Raw genomic sequence first — 18966 nt, 5'->3', positions numbered from 1 at the left:
CCATGGGAGATGCAACAGTAGACATGGAAGGAAAAAAAATTCCTTTCTTCATGAAGCTCGTGGTATTATAGAAAGTTGATTTAAGTTAGCATATATAAATGTAGGCAGCAATAAGTACTCCAAGGAAAGTAAGGCAGGATGCGGATTAGAGAACAGCTGTGGGGCGCTAATTGCGTGGGATGACTCTTGGAGGAAGTGACATTTGAGCAGAGACTTGAAGGTCAGGAAGGAGCCAGCTCTATGGGAATCTGGGAGGAGAGTATTTCAGGTAGAAGGAGCAGCCAGTGTAAAAGAGGTGAACCAGAATAATAATCTGGGTGGGTTTGAGAAATAGCAAAAAAGGCTCTTACTAGGGTGCCTGGGTGGCTCAGTCAATTAAGCTTCCAACTCTAGATTTCAGCTCAGGTCATGATCTCATAGGATCAAGCCCCAGGTTGGGCTCCACACTCAGTGGGGAGTTTGCTTGAATTCTCTCTCTCTCTCTCTCTCTCTCTCTCTCTGTGTCTTCCCCCTTTTGCCCCTACCCCCACTAGCATGGGCACTCAATCTCTCTCTCAACTAAATCAGTAACTCTTTAAAAGTTGGGGCTCTTACTACAGCATAAGGAAGTTGGGGTGGGGATTAGATTTGGAATCAGAGGTGAGGTGAGAGAGATTGGAAGGGGCCAACTAATGCAGTCGCTTGGTATAAAGAATTTATATTTCAAGTGTAATGAGGTCATGGAGCATTTTAGGGACAGCAGTGAGCTATCTTGGTTAATGTGTTAAAGATCTTTCTGAAATGAGAAGGGACAATGGCAGAAACAGAAAACCTAGTTAGGAAGTTGCAGTGGATGGATAGGTCAAAATAAGGTGGCTTGGGCAAGGTGGTAGAGCTAGATTTGGTGAAAATAGTGAAATTTCGGACATGGCTTGAAGCAGGGCTGACAGATCTTGCTTCTGGAATGGATATGGAAGATGAGAGAAAGGGAAGATCGTGGATGACTCCTGACATGGAAGGGTCAGCCATTGAGTAAATAGTGATGATTTCCAGGAGAGGAAGACTTGAAGAATGGAAATTTGAGGATAACAACAAATCTATTTTAGACCTGGATAGGCCAATCCACTGCCAATTCTAGGGAAAAGGAAAAGCACATTCATTCCTTCATTCAAAAGTCAATAATCAAGCACCAGTCACTAAATGTTAGGCACTGAGCTATATTTAGATCATTTAAAGGGAAAACAGGAAGGATTAATATCCTCAAAGTGGGGCACCTGGGTAGCTCAGTGGTTGAGCGTCTGCCTTTGGCTCAAATCATGATCCCAGAGTCCAGGGATTGAGCCCTGCTTTGGGTTCCCCAGAGGGAGCCTGTGTCTCTCATGAATAAATAATTAAAATATTATATATATCCTCAAAGTGCTCAGAACCAATTAGACAACAGCAAGAACTGCTGCAAGACAAGAAAAGACTTACCTTACATGTGTTGCCACTGGAATGTTAAAGGAAGAGCCCAGGACACCACCGGATCCTAGGATGAGAGGTGCGGTCTGGAGGGCAGCCCTGCAAAGGGACCACCATGGCGAGTGATTGGTAGTCACTGGAATACAGGAACTAGGGAACGAGTGGCAGGAAAGAGGGAACTCTGTCTGAGGAATACTAAAACTGAAAGGGGAAGGAGATAATGAAGATGCAGCATGAGAAGTGGGAAGAGAACCCAAAAAAAAGGTGGCATTTTGGAAGCTAAAGCAAGAATTTCCAGGTCATGGTCAAAAACATAAAGGTGCTTCAGAGAATTCAAGTGATATAAGGCAGGAAAGGTCCACTGCATTTGGCAATTATAGGAAAAAAAAAACACATTGCAGCCGAGTTTCAGGGAACTGCGGGCAGAAGTCAGGCTGTGGTAAGCTGAGGGTTGAGGAAGGGGGGAGATGTACGGGTAAGTTCTGCTTGCCTTCTGCCGTGGGCCTGGGTTTTGGCACAGGGGACGGCTGGAAAACTGCAGTGAATGGATAAAGATGGAGGCCTCTGTGGCGTTCCCTTTTCAGAACTGTTCCAGCATTTAGTTACCTCCTGGACATTATTTTTGTATTGCTTTATCCTCTAATCAGTGGTTCTCAATCCAAATCACATTTGCCCTCGGGAACATGTGGCAATGTTAAGAAGCGTAGCTGTGGCTGAAAAAAAGATGGGATGAAAGATAGAGGGAAGCCCAGAGGGGACATGTTGTTCTGTCTTGTTGATATTGGAGAGATCAGAGCATATTTGGGGCCTAAAGTGAATGAGGAAGAAAAAAGAGAATTGATGGATATAAGTCCCTAAAGGGATGAGAGGGGAAGTTACCTAGAACATAGGTAGGTAACTAGTCCAAGACAGAAGGTTGGCAGCTGCCTCTTGTGAGTTTGTAGAGAAGGATGTGAGACCATCAGCACATTTTTATCTGTGTCTTTAGGATCTCATGTATGAACTGTCAAGCAAAGGTAAAAGGAGCAGCATCTTGGGGAGTTGAAAAGAAAGATTGTTTAGAATAGCTGACGGGGAAATGAGTGAGAAATCTAACCAGACTCTTGTAAAGGGATTTTCAGGCTGGGTAGTGGACCAGGCAGGGTCTGGAGGCTCTAAGTTTATACACAGTCAACCTGCATGAGCAAGTAGTTTTTTGTCAGGTGACTTCCGCTCCTGAGGAATAATAGCAGAGGTGGGAGGTAATTAGATTAAGCCAGAGATTAAGATTTCTGGAGAAGGTTTGACAGAAAGAAAACTAAAGTCATAGCAAGTCAAATTGTTGCAGGAAGAGCAAATGAATAATTTTGGTGATAACCTAAAACTCACGGTGATACTTATCAAATGCTCACTCTACAGGATGCCGGTCTTCTAAGCACTGTGTGTGTTTTAGCTCATAACAGCAAGGAGGTCACTAGGATTATGTCCCCAGAAAACTGAGGCTCACCGAAGTTAATGGTAGGGCTGGGATTTTCACCCAGGCAGTCTGGCTCCAAAGGCCATGCTCTTACCACTACACATGATACCTTGGAGGAATCTAGGTTGCAGAGGGATGGACATCAATAATGGATCAGCGTGGTAGACTGGAAAGAAAGAGAAGACTAAGGATCTAGGAGTATTCAGGTAGAAAAATAGGCATTGGAAGAGAAAATTGAGGAGAGAGCTGATGGCAGGAGACTGAGGTCCAAGTGGCATATTAGAGCTTAGGATTTCAGAGAAGGTCAAATAAGGCTCAGGGTAAGGGAGCTACAGAAGTGATGTGGAGTGGAGGCGAATATTATTCAGCCAGAGGTCCGGGAATTGGACATGCAGCGTGATGGAAACACCAGGCACACAGTGGAGTCCCTCAGGAGGAGGGCAGGACTTGGAATGAGGACGGGAGTGTGAACTGGCTGCTTTTGACATGCCGAACACAGTCCTATTGAAGGATCTCTGCACTTTGCCCCCGCCTGGGTAGCTCTGTCCTACCACGGTCTGGGGGTTCGCTCACTTCATTCAGGTCTTTGCTCACATATCACTTGTTCAGAGAATCCTTCCCTCATCTATCACTCTGTCCCCTTGCCCAGATTTATGGTTCTTCTTAGTCGTTCTCATGCCCTGGTGTTATGTTGTGGATTTATTTACTGTCTTGTCTTCTCCAGTGGGAAAAAAATCTATGATGTCAGAGACTTGTGCCTTTTGTTCACGAATGTATCCCAGCACCCACAATAGCCCTTGGAATGCGGGAGACTCTCAGCCAATATGAATGAATTAAGTGTGGTTGTCTCTCCTGAGGGACTGGAACCAGGAACTTCAGTTTCTACATCGAGAACTGATGCTGTACCCACTGTTTCTCTGGGGTTCCTGGTCTCTCCGTGCTGCTTGTTTCTGCATATCTGCTCTATTTGTCTCTGTACAAGTTCTTTCTTGATTGTACTTGTTTGCCCCAACTTTGCCAAAGTCCCTAGCCAGTACAAGTTTTTTTTTTTTTTTTAAGATTTTATTTATTTATTTGAGAGAAGAGAAACAGGCCGAGGGAAAGGAAGAGAAGCAGTGCAGACCCTGCCACAAGACTTGATCTCATGACCCTGAGCTCATGACCTGAGCTGAAACCAAGAATCAGACAATTATCCGACTGGGCCACCCAGGCATCCTCAGTTCACGTTTCTAATTCTTAGGTTTGGTAGCTGCGGCCAAGCAGGAATCTGATAGAAGGACCCTTAAGAATAAGTCAGGTGCTAGTGAGGGTATGGTTTTCAAAGAAGGCTGTCCAGAAGTTCCAGAATGTACTTACTACAAGCACACAACATTCGTGGTAAAGTGATTTGTACGATTCACTATCTCCATTTACTTATAAATGGGAAAACTGAAGTTTGGGTGGGGAAACCCAAGGTCATATTACAAAGTGAAGAGTAGGTCCCAGGTCTGCTGACTTGCACCTGTCTTTTCCACGTCATATCACACTGCCTCTTTGAAAGAGATGTCAGAGTTGTCAGCATGACAGAGCAGGATTTCTGAACCTCTGCCCTACTGTCCTTGGTTGTTGAGGGGAGGTGAATATCCTGGGAGCTGTAGGATGTTGAGCAGCATTTACTTGAGGCACTCCCGTAGGGAATGGCCAGCAGAATCTGACCTCTTCCATCAGCAGTATCTAAGTATTTATTTGTGCTGTAACTGCATTTTTATGTGTATCATCACTATTTGCTCATCTTGTAATCCACATTTAATGTATATATACACTTTAATATTTGTTGACTAGAAACTTGAATATCCTTGGTTTAGGCTCCTAAAACATAGAAACTATGTCTATTAAACTCACTTTATTCAGTACCAAGCTTACTTGAATAAGAGACAGAAAAAAAGGGACCTAAGTGCTTCTACTCTGCCCTGGTTGCTCCGTAATTCAACCCATTTCAAATGGATAGATATGATGTAGAATAGGGCCAGAAAAAAATCCGATCCTATCATGCTCTCCTCCCATGGCTGACATTGATTGCTAACTGATTTCAGTATCCTCCTCCTAAGCCTAGGGACAACATCAGGATCTCCAATAAGACACTCTAGCTACTAGCTAGTCATTACCAATCTACTGGAATCTGTTGGAAACTACTGGAATCAGAAAGCTCTTTTTTAGCCATTTGAGAACTTGGAACGTTGGTAGGAAATCTCCAGACATGAGCTATTTCAAGACTGCCCTTATCCTTCTGGATGTATTCCTAATTATCCGGCAGTGGGCCACCTATTTCCAAAATTCTTCCTCAAAAATATGTGATGCCCAGATATTAATTCCCAAGCTATTGGTCTCAGAGGTAAGCCATCTCTACTTTATAAATATTTCAAGTGACATAGAGAGTGTTTAAAAAGCTGGAGTGTGAGTATCCTCTTGCCTAAATCTCTCTCTTTAGATGGGTACCTCTGTACAAACAACATTGTAGTAACATTTATGGAATTCTGTTTAAAGCTGGAATGATTCATAGCCTCATCAGTTTAAAAAACAAAAGTTTAATTTTTTTCTATTTCTTTACCAATTTTTTTACCATACGTGTAATTTTACAAAGCTATATTCATAATATATGTACAACTTACATTTTGCCTTTTTCAATACTGTCTTTTCTTTTTTTAAAATTTTGTTTTATTTATTCACGAGAGACACAGAGAGAGGCAGAGACATAGGCAGAGAGAGAAGCAGGCTCCATGCAGGGGAGCCCAATTGGGACTCGATCCCGAGACCCTTTGGCCCTGGGCCAAAGGCAGGAGCTTAACTGCTAAGCCACCCAGGCATCCCAATACTGTCTTTTCCATACCAGTCTAAAAAAAAAAAAATGTGAATACTTGAAGATTCTGCTTTAACTCCGAGGTTATTTTGTTGGAAGAGATGCAGCTTTGTTCTGAAAAGAAGTCCCAGGGAAAACCCTATCAAATGATGTTTGCCATCATTACTAGAGCCCCCAGTGCTTTCCTCTGAGTGGGTGGAAGTTAAGCATTTACATTTACCACCACCCACCCCGTTAGAATCTCTTAATTTTTCAAATCTCACAAGGGTGTCCAGGTTAATGAATTATGATGCGGTGATTATCTTACAGTGCCAATGACAAATGCTTCAGGCAGAAAAAGCAGGCCAATTGGAAAGCAGGGAGCCTCTGTTTACCCAAATGTGTTTTTAATTACAGTTTTAACAAAGATAAAGCAAAAGAAGGGAAGCACAGAATAATCACATGGGAGTCTAACAAAATAAACATCTTATTTATTTTAAACCTATTGTATCTCCAAGTATCTTTTTCCTCTTTACTAGTATTTCTTTAAGAAACATCAAATTAAATATGCCTATGCTTTAACCACCAAATAACTGTGTAGGCAAAAAAAAAAAAAAATCACCAAATATAAAATAAATCATGTTGGCATTTAAAGGTTAAAGTGAAGCCACAGCTGATTATCATTTGTTGATATTTGTTCATCATTATGAATATTTCAAATCTTATGTAGTCAAACATGATTCATTACTGTTTTCCAGGAAGTGATAATATCTCCTCCAGTGTCATTAACAGTGTTAATCTTGGTCAAGGTTCCCTGCATCAAAAATTTATAAAAGCAAAATGTTGCTATGGTAACTATTCTAGATCAATGATTCCTGGCCCTTCGGATTCCAAGACCTCATCTATATAGCATTGTGGACAAGCTGTTACATATCTCCATGAATACATACATGCAAGTGTACCATATTTTCCCCTCCCCTTTCACAGAGAATTTTGGCAAAAAAAAATAAAAATAAAAATAACACTAAAAAAAAAAAAAAAAAAAAAACATGAAACAAGTTCCCTAAGTGGTGAAGCTATTTGTGCCTTTAAAGCTTCTTATGCACTGGCATATGGACCACTTGGTGTTTTATCTGGGTAATCAGATTCCTACTACACCCACGAACATTTTTGTGGACGCTTTCTGCTTAGCGGCGGTCCCATGTCTGCTACTAGATCAACGTGTTCATCAGAGATCATTCAGTTGCAAGCAACAGTCATGCACTTGAGCTAATTCAGGCAGACAAGGAGCATTTACTGGAAGCACACAGGAGTTTCACAGCCCTGGAGGACAGGATATGCAGGCAGGCCCAGCACAGCCTAGAACCAGAGGGGAGAGCTGTCAAAGCCAAGCACAGGCACTCTCCAAGACCACCATACATGCTCCTCAGGTAGGCTTGCTGGTTTCTCCCTTCTCTCTGCAGACTGGCTGTTGGTGCCGGTGGGCAAAATGTGGCCACTTCAAACGCCCTCTCTGCCCCCACTCTGCATGCTCATTCTCCACTCTTAAACTGTCACGTTGTGGGTAGGAAGAAGGGTGGCAGTTAGCCTTCCATTATTGGAAGGGAGAACGTAGAGGACTCAGGGGTGAGATGGAAGGCACAGATCTGAGGAATATTTTGGAAGTAATATGTATGACACCTGCGGCCTCTGAACCGAGGAAATAAGCACACCCACATGTTGTTCCTGACCCTGTTTGTTTTTCTACCCCAAAGTATCAAAACTATTCAGTCGTTTTGAAGTCAGGGGAAATAACTTCATCTACCTCAAGTACTATTGAGAAATGGGACATTTCACATGAATTCTTTTTTTTTTAAAAGATTTTATTTATTCATGAGACACACAGAGAGAGAGGCAAAGAGAGAAGCAAGCTCCCTGTGGGGATTCGATCCCAGGACCCCGGGATCATGACCTGAACCAAAGGCAGATGCTCAACCACTAAGCCACCCAGGTGCCCCTCACATGAATTCTTAGAGAAGAAACAAATATATACGGGTCCTTTCTGGTATGTCAGAATGTTTGCTGAGGACAACAGCAAAGCCGAAGACATCCACTCACACGGTCTGTGGCCCTCACGACAGAGTTAAGAAGAGTGGGAGGGTGCTAAGCAAAATAAGTCAGAGAGAGACCTCCCTCATGTGGAATTTAAGAAACAAAACAAACGAACAAAGGGGAAAAAAGAGAGAGACAAACCAAGAAACAGACTCTTAACTGTAGGGAGCACACCATCAGGTCACAGGATGGGGGGGAGGTGGGCAGAGGGATAGGCTAAGTGATGGGGACTAAGGGGGGCACTTGTGATGAGCACAGGATGATGTATGAAGTGTTGAACCACGAAACTGTACGCCCAAAACTAACGCTATGCTGCACATTAACTAACTGGAATTTAAATAAAAACTTTTCAAAAAAGGGGGGGAAAAAGTGGGAGGGGGTTAGAGAAGCAGCAGCCTCCCCAGCTTCCCTGGGAAATGTGCAAAGCACTGGAAGGAAAGAAAAGACCAAAAGGGAAGACTTGCCTTTACTTGGCACAACGGTGGGATCTGTGAGGGGCAGCTTGCAGATCCTTTTTTACAGGTGGCATTCTAGAAGCCTGGAGGGCCCAGAGAAATCAAATGTTTATTGTGCTTTCCAGTTTAACAGTTGGTGGCAAATCTTCTGAGTTGGAAGATCAGCTTCTGGTCTTGTAAAAGGTTTACTGCCTGCATTTCTCCTGGGAAAGCATAACAGGCCTGGAAGAGCAAGTTATGGCCCAAGAAGGGAATAGCCCAGCTCTGCCTCCATGAGGCCCTCCCAACTTTCACCTGAGCTTTGCAGAGACAGAAAAGGCATTAAACACTTGATGAACAGATTGAGCCAAGAGCTAGTTGTAACCACAGTGTGGCTCTGCCATCCGACAGGCCCCCCACCCTTTTGCTGATGTTTCCCTTCATCCGCCCCCTTGCACCCCTTTCCTAAACCTGCAAGAAAGGACTACAGTCAGCTGAGTGTGAATAGATGTTATCTCCTCAGTGGATATTTTCTTTTTAACCTTCTGTCTCATTGAAGGTTTCCCAGAATGTCCTAACAAAGGAATTTTAGGAAAAGTCTATCTAAATCTGTGTAGCAGTTCTTTTCTCAAATACTAATCGGGCCCTGGTAAACTCAACTTCGTTCTATCCACAGTTGAGATCCCGGTTCTCTTTCTTTTAGCTCCCCTCTGTAGGGCTCGGCCAGCACCTGGGCCCACCTTCACTCTGCTCCAGCACCTCCTGCCCTCCTGCTCCTCCCTGGGGCCTCCTGGAGCTCCCCAGGATCCAGAAATCAAAGGACAGCCCTCTGCGCAGTGGGGGCCTCCTGGCGCCCTGTGTCTCAACCCCACAGGCAGCGTCCAAGCTTAGGGGTTGTGACCAATACCATTCTGGTTGTGAAATATTTCAAGTATCACTCTTGTCTCCACCTTCTTGGGGTATATTTTTCACTCTTTATATTACAAATGAAGGCACCTCGCTGCCCCCCAGATCAACAACCATCTCATCAAGCTGAAATTTCTCCTGAAAACCGATTCCCCCAGCTACCTTCTAACAAAGGTTGAAAAAGAGAAATTATCGCTGAATAGGTAACTCTGGGAAACATGGTTGAAGAGGAAAAAAAGAATATAATCAGACCCATGGTTCTTAAACTCTGGTGTGCCTGGGAATCACCTGGAGAACATGCTTAACACGCAGATTGCCAGGCTTTATCTTCAGAAATTCTGATCCTGTCGATCTAGGGTGATTCAGGAAGCTGTATTTGTATTTGTATTTTCACCCAGTCCAGGTGAATGGGATGCAAAGGTTGCCCGGATGACACTTCAGGATACTGAGCTCAGGTGTTGCTGTGAATCACGCACGGCTGCCTTCGGGCGCGACAGGTGTGCTTCACCAGGAGCAGAGTTCATCAGGATCCTACGGGCCTTCTCCTTGCTTCACTTCCCACAACTTTAACTTCAGACGCTTATGACACAAGAATTCCTGATGCATCTTCATTGATTGGTGCTTCCAGGTCGCGTACAAACATCTCTTCTTTGTTTTGAAATTACAGAGTCCGTCATCCCGAGTAGTGGCACGTTTCACGTGAAGCTCCCCAAGAAACACAGTGTGGAACTTGGAATAACCATAAGTTGTAAGTAAAAGTGACCCTTTTTTTTTTAAACGTAGGATTTGAAAAAGACATTAGAAAATTGTACTGTCGGATGTCTTGCAGGTGTGACAAGTGTTTTTTAAGTGTCACTGCCACGTTTCTATGTCCTGTTACAAACAGGCAGAGCCAGTAGCACCTCCGGCCCTTGTGTCAGGGGCAAGTTACCTAAACTCTTTCCGATTGTAGGTTTCTTCATCTGTAAAATGGGAATAAGGTTATCTAAAAAAATATAGGATTATTTGAAGTATTTAATAAAAGAACATATTTATTATACCTAGTAGAGTTCCTGACAAGTAGTAAGTATTCAATAAATGCATCTCATCCCCACCATGAATAACTAGATGAGCATAGAAATGCATATAGGCTCTCTACATTCTCCTATATTGTGGATTGTTTTCACAATAATCTGTTTAATAACAAAAATCACATTTATTTCCTTTTAAGATTATGCTCCTGTCAGTCCACTATGTATGCATCAGTAAGCCGTTTGGCAAGACTAATAATATAATGATTCTTAATTTAGTAACTTTTAGAATTCCTGCATGGTCCAAGGTATCTGGCTAACCAAACCAAAAAAGGAAAGCAGAGCATATAAATGTGCTTAATTCCCTCCTTTCCTCGGGCTCTGGCTTTATAACTGCTTTGGTAAAAACAGCTTTGAAAATTTCAGTTCCCATTTATAGAATGTGAATTGAAGTTTTTGTGCTTTTAATATCCATCAACTAGGTTCATCAATAAATGCCCCCAAGAAAACAAAGCAAATGATTAACGCATAAAGACCAAAGAGGTGATGTCTGTGACCAAGGAGTGGTCTGTTCAAGAAGAGCGATGAGGTTACATGAAGTGCCTCACTACACTCTGCTGGACCGCATTTATTTCAGTGGCTAACGCAAAAATAGTTCTCAACTGGGCTGTACAAAACGGGGCCTGTCCACTTCAACTTTGACAATATAAATGGAACAATGAAAATGAAATTTTAGGTATAAACAATATATCAGACAGATCTAGTGCAACACTAAAAAAAAAAAATAGTGGAACTTTAATACAGAATAAATGTTAAGAACAAGCAGGTCTGTGTATGAGAGAGCACTTGCACCCACCTCTTGAACCCCCGTGTGGCATACTGGGAAGAGAGTAGGGATGCTGTGTCTTCATGCCTCTCTATGAGAAGTAGAAAGATGAGATGGGATTTTGGAAACTCCAGACCTATTCTAGGTACTACTGAAGTCGTTTATGCCTTTAATTGGATGACTTAGCTTCTCAGTTTGTTCATTATGAAACAAAGAAAGTGTGCCGTCATTCCATCAACAGCGGTGATTACTGAAATTAGGGGAGAGCTCATCAGACCTTAATTATTCAAAAAATATTTGGGGCTCAAGATGGCTGCTGCAACCCCCATATAACGTTAAGCCTGCTCTCATTTATTCTATTAATTCCATTCCATTGATTTGTGTCATCAGAATTGGCCACGAAAGCCATCTTTCTAGGAGAAGTGCATAACCTGCCGGCTGCTCTCAGAGGCCCTGCTTTCCACTCCATTCTTTCTTCCTTTTGCCTTCATTAGATAAATGCATTCTGAGTGCTTAGCATGCCTAGGCCCTATGTGAAGTTTTGGAATTTAACAGATTTTAAGTGGGGAAAATGGTCTTTGTGTTTTTATGTACAATAGATTTATTCTTACAAAGTGATATATGTAAGGGGAGGAGAGTAAGGAGATGGACAAAATGGGTGAAGAGGAGAGGGAGATAGAGCTTCAGTTATGGAATGAATAAGTCACAGGGAGAAAAGGAACAGCATAGAGAAGAACATAGTCAATGGTCTTGTAATTGCATCGCAATGGTATTGTAATTGCAGCTCATGGTGACAGGTGGTAGCTACACTTGTGAGCACAGCATTAACAAATCAACTTGTCTCAAATCACTATGTTTTACACCTGAAACTAATGTAACATCCTGCGTCCACTACAATTTTTTTAAGAATGTAAAGAAAAAAATTTATATATATATATATATATAACTGTAGAGTATCCATTTAAAAAACTAATCCTGCGATATAGTCCTTTTTTAAGTCAATACTTAGATGCTCAATTTGTTTGAAGTGTATTCATGTATACACAATTACAACATATTTTATTCATGTGAAGAATCCTTTAAAATTATGTTATGATGGTTTTATGTATGTACTATTACACTTAATACCAATAATAGAAACTTCCCCCAAGCCCCCACAAGAATGGTCTAACTTTTAGCCACGTGAGCTAAAGCTCTTCACGGAAGCTGGAAGTGTACGCCATTCCTGGATGGAGGTATGATACATAAGCTTGTCAAACACGCTTGTCAGCCCATCTAGAGCTACAGCTCCATATATATACAACCTATCATCACTATACTGAATTTGTGTCTCCTCATGGAAAATACTCATATTTTCCCAATTGAGCAAACAGAATTTACTTTAAAAAAAAAAAAAGGCCAGAATCCATTTTTATTGTTATGAAATAGTAAACTCCTGAGGCCTAGCATGGCTCCTGGCATTTTGTACAAGGTGCTTTTTTCATCCCTGTCTTTGTGGAGCGAATGAATAAGGAATCTCTCAGAAACAATCTTCTGCTAACAATCCTCTCCTAACCACTGTGAGCTCCAGAAATGAGCCTTTGAAGGAGATGATGAATGCAGATGTTTATGCAAAGGGCCTGGTGTGAACCAAAGCAGCACCTACTTGAAAAGTGATTAAGAGCAAGGCCTCAGAGCCCACACTCCTCCACTCCTTGACTCTCTTGACTTCTCTGTACCATTTCCTTGTCCTTCTTCTATAAATTGGTGCACTCGTAGAAATCTTGAGAAGATTAAATGAGTTAGTAAAGTGCCTCGAACCAATTATGAGCCTTAACAGTATTAGTAATTATGATGATTATTGCTATTTATTTTGCATATAGACCTTCATGAAATAGCTCAACCCAAGCTCTACCCCACAAAATTTCATGCCAACTACAATTATAGCACTTGGGTAGGAAACCAAGGGACCCTCTTCTCAAACACAAAGGTCCTATTAGCAAAACTGAGGCAATGCAAGAGTTTATTGATGTTTCTTACTATATACAAAGTCCTCCTCCATCTCCTTCACCCTGTGAGAACCTGAGGAGCAAGAAGCAGGCCTCTTCTTGGGAAGCTTTCCACCAGAGCCTTTCACACTTGGCTGAAGCCTCACTCACTCTTCATACCTAATTGACTGAGAAATGAGTCTCTCTGATTTTGGATGTGGTGAGCAGTTTTAGACTAATTTTCTTAAGTTCCTGATGAGACGTTCATAGCACATTAGCACCGGGCATTGCTTTTATTGATGTGATTGCTATAATGTGGAGCGATTTATTATAGCAAATAAAGTGGAACAGTCTCACGCTGGAAGTAGCATCCCAAAGGTCTGATGCCTCAGCCTATAGGGAAGCAGAGCGCATACACTGCCATGCAGCCCACCAGCCTTTCAAGTCAGACAACCCTGGTGGCCACTGTCACCTGCAGTTGTCAGTAAAGTTATTTTGATACTGATGTTTTCTTCTGCAGATTCACTACCAGAATTTTTATCTACTTTGTACCAGGCATGGCAAGAAGCAATTTCTATGTGTGCTTCTCGCTTAATCCTCAAAGGGGCCCTGTGGCATCTATGCCCATTTTATAGAAAAGAAAGACTCAGCTGGGTACCCTGCCCAGGACCCAGAGCTCATGAAGGCTACACAGGATTCAAACCCATTCTGTCTGACTTGGCATGGGCTTTGCTGTCACACCACCACTCCTCACTGCTTCTGCGTGATTGATGACCCTTCCCACATCCTATATCAGAGAAGCAAAAGACAGCACTTTGTGGAGTTAATTTGTTGACTTTCCTTTTTAGTTGTGACTGGATTTTTTTTAGGAACAAAGGCTTGCTTTTTTATATATATACATAAAATCATAAAACAGCCTTTATGACAAGCACAACAAATCTGTCATTTTCCTCTTAAGTCTTAAGCGTATTTAGGAAAAATACGAATGGCTCAAGTTTTTTTGCCAACTTTGCAATAAAAATTCTACTCACTGCTCCATTTCAAATCAAATAACTTGTTTTACTTGCCAGGTATCATATATATGGTTGCAAGTAAAGTCAAACTGAATGATTGTGTGTGTGTGTGTGTGTGTGTGTGTGTGTGTGTGTGTCTCCAGTGTAGTTTGGACACAGTATCAGGCCTTTTGAGCAAAGTACCCCGACTAGCAGAGTAAGACCCATAAATGCTGCGATATTATCAAATGTTCTTGGGATACTTTGTTGATTCATGTTTAATTAGCTCCAAAGTTCAGAAGATTTTACCTGTCTTCTAATACAGAGGATTTTGTTTTTTATTTTTTTAAAGATTTTATTTATTTATTCATAAGGATGCAGAGAGAGCGGCAGAGACACAGGCAGAGGGAGAAGCAGGCTCCCTGCAGGGACCCTGATGTGGGACTCGATCCTGGGACCCCAGGGTCATGCCCTGAGCCAAAGGTGGACCCTCAACCACTGAGCCACCCAAACGCCCCCAATACAAAATTTATTTTTAAGATTTTATTTATTCATAGAGATGCAGAGAGAGAGAGAGAAAGGCAGAGACACAGGCAGAGGGAAAAGCAGGCTCCACGCAGAGAGCCTGACGTGGGACTCAATCCAGGGTCTCCAGGATCACACCCCAGGCTGTAGGCAGCACTAAATCGCTGCACCACCGGGGCTGCCCAATACAAAATGTTTTAAGCAAAAGATCGAAAATGTCATTTTCTACCTTTCAACAACTATTTGAGAAGCAAAGAATGTTCACTTTAAGACTCAGTTCCTGATCGTGAGAAAGGACTAGTGATTTTTAAATCTTCAGGATCAAAAGATAATAGCTTGAACACTAGCATTTAGCACTGTTACCACCCCATACGGTTTTTAAATAAATGACAGTTTAAGATTTTTCAAAAGGCACAAGCCATACGGAGAAGAAGAAAAGGAAAATAGATAGCAGCAACCAAATTTGGAAGTGGCAGAGAAGATGGAGAAAGATGAATTTAAAGAAGCAGAAGGGAAAGCTGACAAGGAACCTGATTTGCATCCTAAGCTCCCAACAAGACCAAGAATTGGTGGAATCAGGAACTTCTGGAAGTGACTCCGGTGGTAGTTGAGACACGAGGTATGGTTGAAAGCCTGTGAAGAAGGAATCATTCCCTTAGATGCCTTCCCGCAGCCAGTACAGCCAGGCACCTCTCCCCTCCTGGCAGAACCAAGTTTCCTTCTCTGGAAAGCATGAAGTCGAGAGCCTCTGGACTGGGAGTGCACAGAAGAGTGTAGGAGTGCTGCTCTACAAAAGCTGATGAGGGCAAAGTGTACACACTGAATGTGGAGACTGCTAGTCTTCCCCTCTGCAGGCTCAGAGAGGCCAGCTAGCCAGGCTAATGCCCTCCAAGTGGGAGGAAAAATCAGAGCCATCTGACCCAAAGAAACAGCCTGGCCTGAACTAAACAGGGATCCCATAGTCCACAAACGCCTCTCAGGTGCACCAGGCTTCCTAACAGTTTTGTAGGACTGCATCTTTAATGTGAACAGACAGCCAAGAAAAAGCAGACACCAGAGGGAAAAACTGAATGTGCAAGTCTATCATCAAAAACAAAGAAGAGGGGATCCCAGGACGGCTCAGTGGTTTAGCTCCCACCTTCAGCCCAGGGCATGATCCTGGGGTCCTGGGATTGAGTGCCACATCAGGCTCCCTGCAGGAAGCCTGCTTCTCTCTCTGCCTGTGTCTCTGCCTCTCTCTCTCTTCATGTCTCTCATAAATAAATAAAATCTTAAAAAAAAAAAAAAAAAAAAGGAAGAAAGACAGAAGCAGCATGTTCAGGAAGAAGAAAACCTTAAAAAGGAACAAGGTTTCATTAACATCAGTAACAACCTTGGATAATGTGTGGATGGGAGACAGGAAGTGAATACTCTTCTAAGACAACATACCAAGGGGGAGGGGCAGGGGGGAGACAAAGAGCTCTTGGAACTTAAGAACATGGCAGCAATTAAAATATTAGAAGATTGGGCAGCCCCGGTGGCGCAGTGGTTTGGCGCCGCCTGCAGCCTGGGGTGTGATCCCGGAGACCCAGAATCGAGTCCCACATCGGGCTCCTTGCATGGAACCTGCTTCTCCCTCTGCCTGTGTCTCTGCCTCTCTCTCTCTGTATGTGTCTCTCATGAATAAATAAATAAAATCTTTTTAAAAAAATAAAAAAAATTAGAAGATAGAGGTGAGGGAAAATTCCAGAAACTAGAAGAAAATAACAACAAAGGGATCCCTGGGTGGTGCAGCGGTTTGGCGCCTACCTTTGGCCCAGGGCGCGATCCTGGAGACCCGGGATCGAATCCCATGTCGGGCTCCTGGTGCATGGAGCCTGCTTCTCCCTCTGCCTGTGTCTCTGCCTCTCTCTCTCTGACTATCATAAATAAATAAATACAAAAAAAAAAATAACAACGAAATGAGGAATCTAAAGATATAAAATTAGACAAGCTGAATCCAAAGGACACAATATCCAAATGATAGCCATTACAATATGAGGGAGTAGAGAAAAGTGTGAGGGCTCCAAGGATGCAAGAGAGCAGGGTTAACAGATAAATGGAGGCATATTAAAATTTTTAAGACTTTATTGAAGCAAAAATAGATTCAAATCAGGCAGTGCCAAACTGGAAGTAGTTAGGAGTGCTCTACCCACTGGAGCCTGGGGGAAGACATGTAGATAAAGTGCAGACACAGACAAAGGAAATTATTCGTTGGCTGTAGCTTAAAGCCTAGTTGGCTATTTGTGATTGGTTTCCCTTAGCATTTAATTTTGCAACTTTGAGGCATTGACAGGCTTAGATCTTGGTTTACTTCTATAGGCCATCACCCCATTAGAGCCACCTCAGTGTAATGGCCTCCTTGCTTAATGAGTATAACAAAAGTCAAGAGAACATCTTCCAGGGTCTGTGGGAAGGAAGTTCCCAAGATCTATATAGCAACCCCGGAAAGCAAACAGTCCAGATGGGTTGTAAACCTCTGTGAGAAGCCCTGATATGATTAATCATACTCAGAGAAGATTTATATAACCTGGGATCTGAGGAGTTGAATTCACGACAAACACAAGAAAACTAAGCAAAGACACCAAGACAATAGACAGCTACAGGGAAAACAGAGCCTGTGAAAAGCAAGTAATCATGCTACATAGCTTGTCTGTGAATACTGTTTATGTAGTCATAAAGGAGAATGCCAAATATTGATCTTATAAAAAATTAAGACAAAACTATGTTGGAAGAATGGAGAAATCCCACGGGACAAAAAAATATGTGAATATGGTTCAGATATAGAGTGAGAGAGAGCTAACTCCTCATCTTTCATAGCAGAAAGTAAAAAATTAGCACTGAAAAATAAATAAATAACACTGTGTGTTATTCAGCAATATAGCAATAGCCAAAAGTTGCATCTAGGGAAGTAAGAAATAAAGAGGTGCTCCTGGAGAAATTTGACTCTTCAAATTGTATGCATGTGTAATTTTGATATAAATAAATAGTTTTTAAAAAGTAAATTTAAAAAAACAATATAATAGATGGTTTTCTTGTGAGGATCAAGAATGTACATCTATGGGCAGCACAAAAAAAAATCAATCATTGTGATGTTATATAAGTGGGTTCTGGTGATTTAGGATAATTTTTCTAGGAACATCATCTTGTTGACTTGCAAAATAGCTGTAAAAGGCATGAAAATGATGAGTTTTGAAAAAACTTGCAGATGACTCAAAAATGTAGCACTTGCAACAACAAAAACAACTAACAGAGATGGAAGAGTTTGAATTAAAATTATTTTAGGAACTATGACTAAGGAAAAGGCAGTATTTTAAATTGAATATATATGATATGACACGGGATTTGTGTCGTTCTCTCTCTTTTGTCTGACTTTCAGTTCTGTACATGTTTATATTGAGATTTCAAGCATTTTGAAACTGTTTTGTCCTTCTCGGAACTCAATAACCACGTGCGATCCTTCTTGGTAGGCCACAACCATTTAGTGAGACCTCCCCACCATATGATGGTTCATATGGCTTTCTCACCTGGAATCACTTTGCAGAAGAGGGAATTTCATGGCTAATAACTTCATGAGATTTAACCATCCCTGTCCCCCACCTCTGTTATACACCTTCTCTAGGGGTTCATGGCCTCTGCCCAGAGCAGAGCTGCCTAGTTTATAGTTAGTGTCAATAAATATCTATTAAACAAATGACTCTGTGGATAACTTCAGTCAAATTCACAGCATTAAGTGCTAGGGTATTCTCGTTCAAAGGGTCACAAATTCAGAAGCCCTCAGGAGTGAGGCAAGTCAGTGAATGAGATCCATCCAGGGAGGACAGTGGCAAGTGGGAAATAAAAGGCTGCTCCCAAGAGGGCAGTTGAGAAGTATCTAACATTACTAAATAATCGTAATAGTAGCATGTGCACTGGTCCGGTCCACTTCAATGTAAAACTCAGTCCTTATAAAAAAAAACTCTGAGATAAGCATTATTATTATTATTATTATTATTATTTATTATTATTATTATTATTATTATTCATCTGCAGGTGAAAAAACTCAGTTGCCTAAAGAGTCAGGGTTTTGAACCAAGCATTCTGGCTGCCAAATCCCAGCTCTTGATTCCTCTACCATATTACCCCCCAAATTTTAAAAGAAGCTATCCACGTGCATGAAATCTACTAATTTTTAAATGTTGGCAACTAATCTAATTTTTTAAAGTACTACAAGTCAAGCAAAGCATGCTTGGTTTGTGACTCCTTCTCAAGTAGTGGAGAATTAAAACATAGGTACTTGGATATGCAAACAATGTCTGAGCCCCCAGAGCCACATTTAACATGCTGGTAGGCACGGTAGCAACAGTGCCAGGAGCTCATATGGATTTGGACACACTTCCAGGGTCAACTTCATCACTCCATTGGGCATCTACCCTGATTTCAGGCCTCAGGTATAGTCTTGGTTAAAGAAAAAAGAGAAGAATCTAGTAAATTTAAGAATGGCCAC

General features: G+C 42.0%; 1 protein-coding gene across 13 annotated transcripts in view; it reads left to right on the top strand.

Moving 5' to 3' along the window:
- Nucleotides 1-18966, top strand: part of GRIP1 (glutamate receptor interacting protein 1) — a 660770-nt gene that overhangs the window by 586090 nt on the left and 55714 nt on the right. For all 13 annotated transcript variants that reach the window (XM_038549951.1, XM_038549944.1, XM_038549942.1 and 10 more), the window contains one exon: nt 9810-9890. In XM_038549951.1, the coding sequence (XP_038405879.1) occupies nt 9810-9890 (81 nt within the window). The remainder of the gene's footprint in view (nt 1-9809; nt 9891-18966) is intronic.

This window comes from Canis lupus, chromosome 10 (genome assembly GCF_011100685.1).
Source record: "Canis lupus familiaris isolate Mischka breed German Shepherd chromosome 10, alternate assembly UU_Cfam_GSD_1.0, whole genome shotgun sequence".
Lineage (NCBI taxonomy): Eukaryota > Metazoa > Chordata > Mammalia > Carnivora > Canidae > Canis > Canis lupus.
The sequence above is the reverse complement of the archived record's forward strand: the minus strand, read 5'-3'. Positions and strand labels throughout refer to the sequence as shown.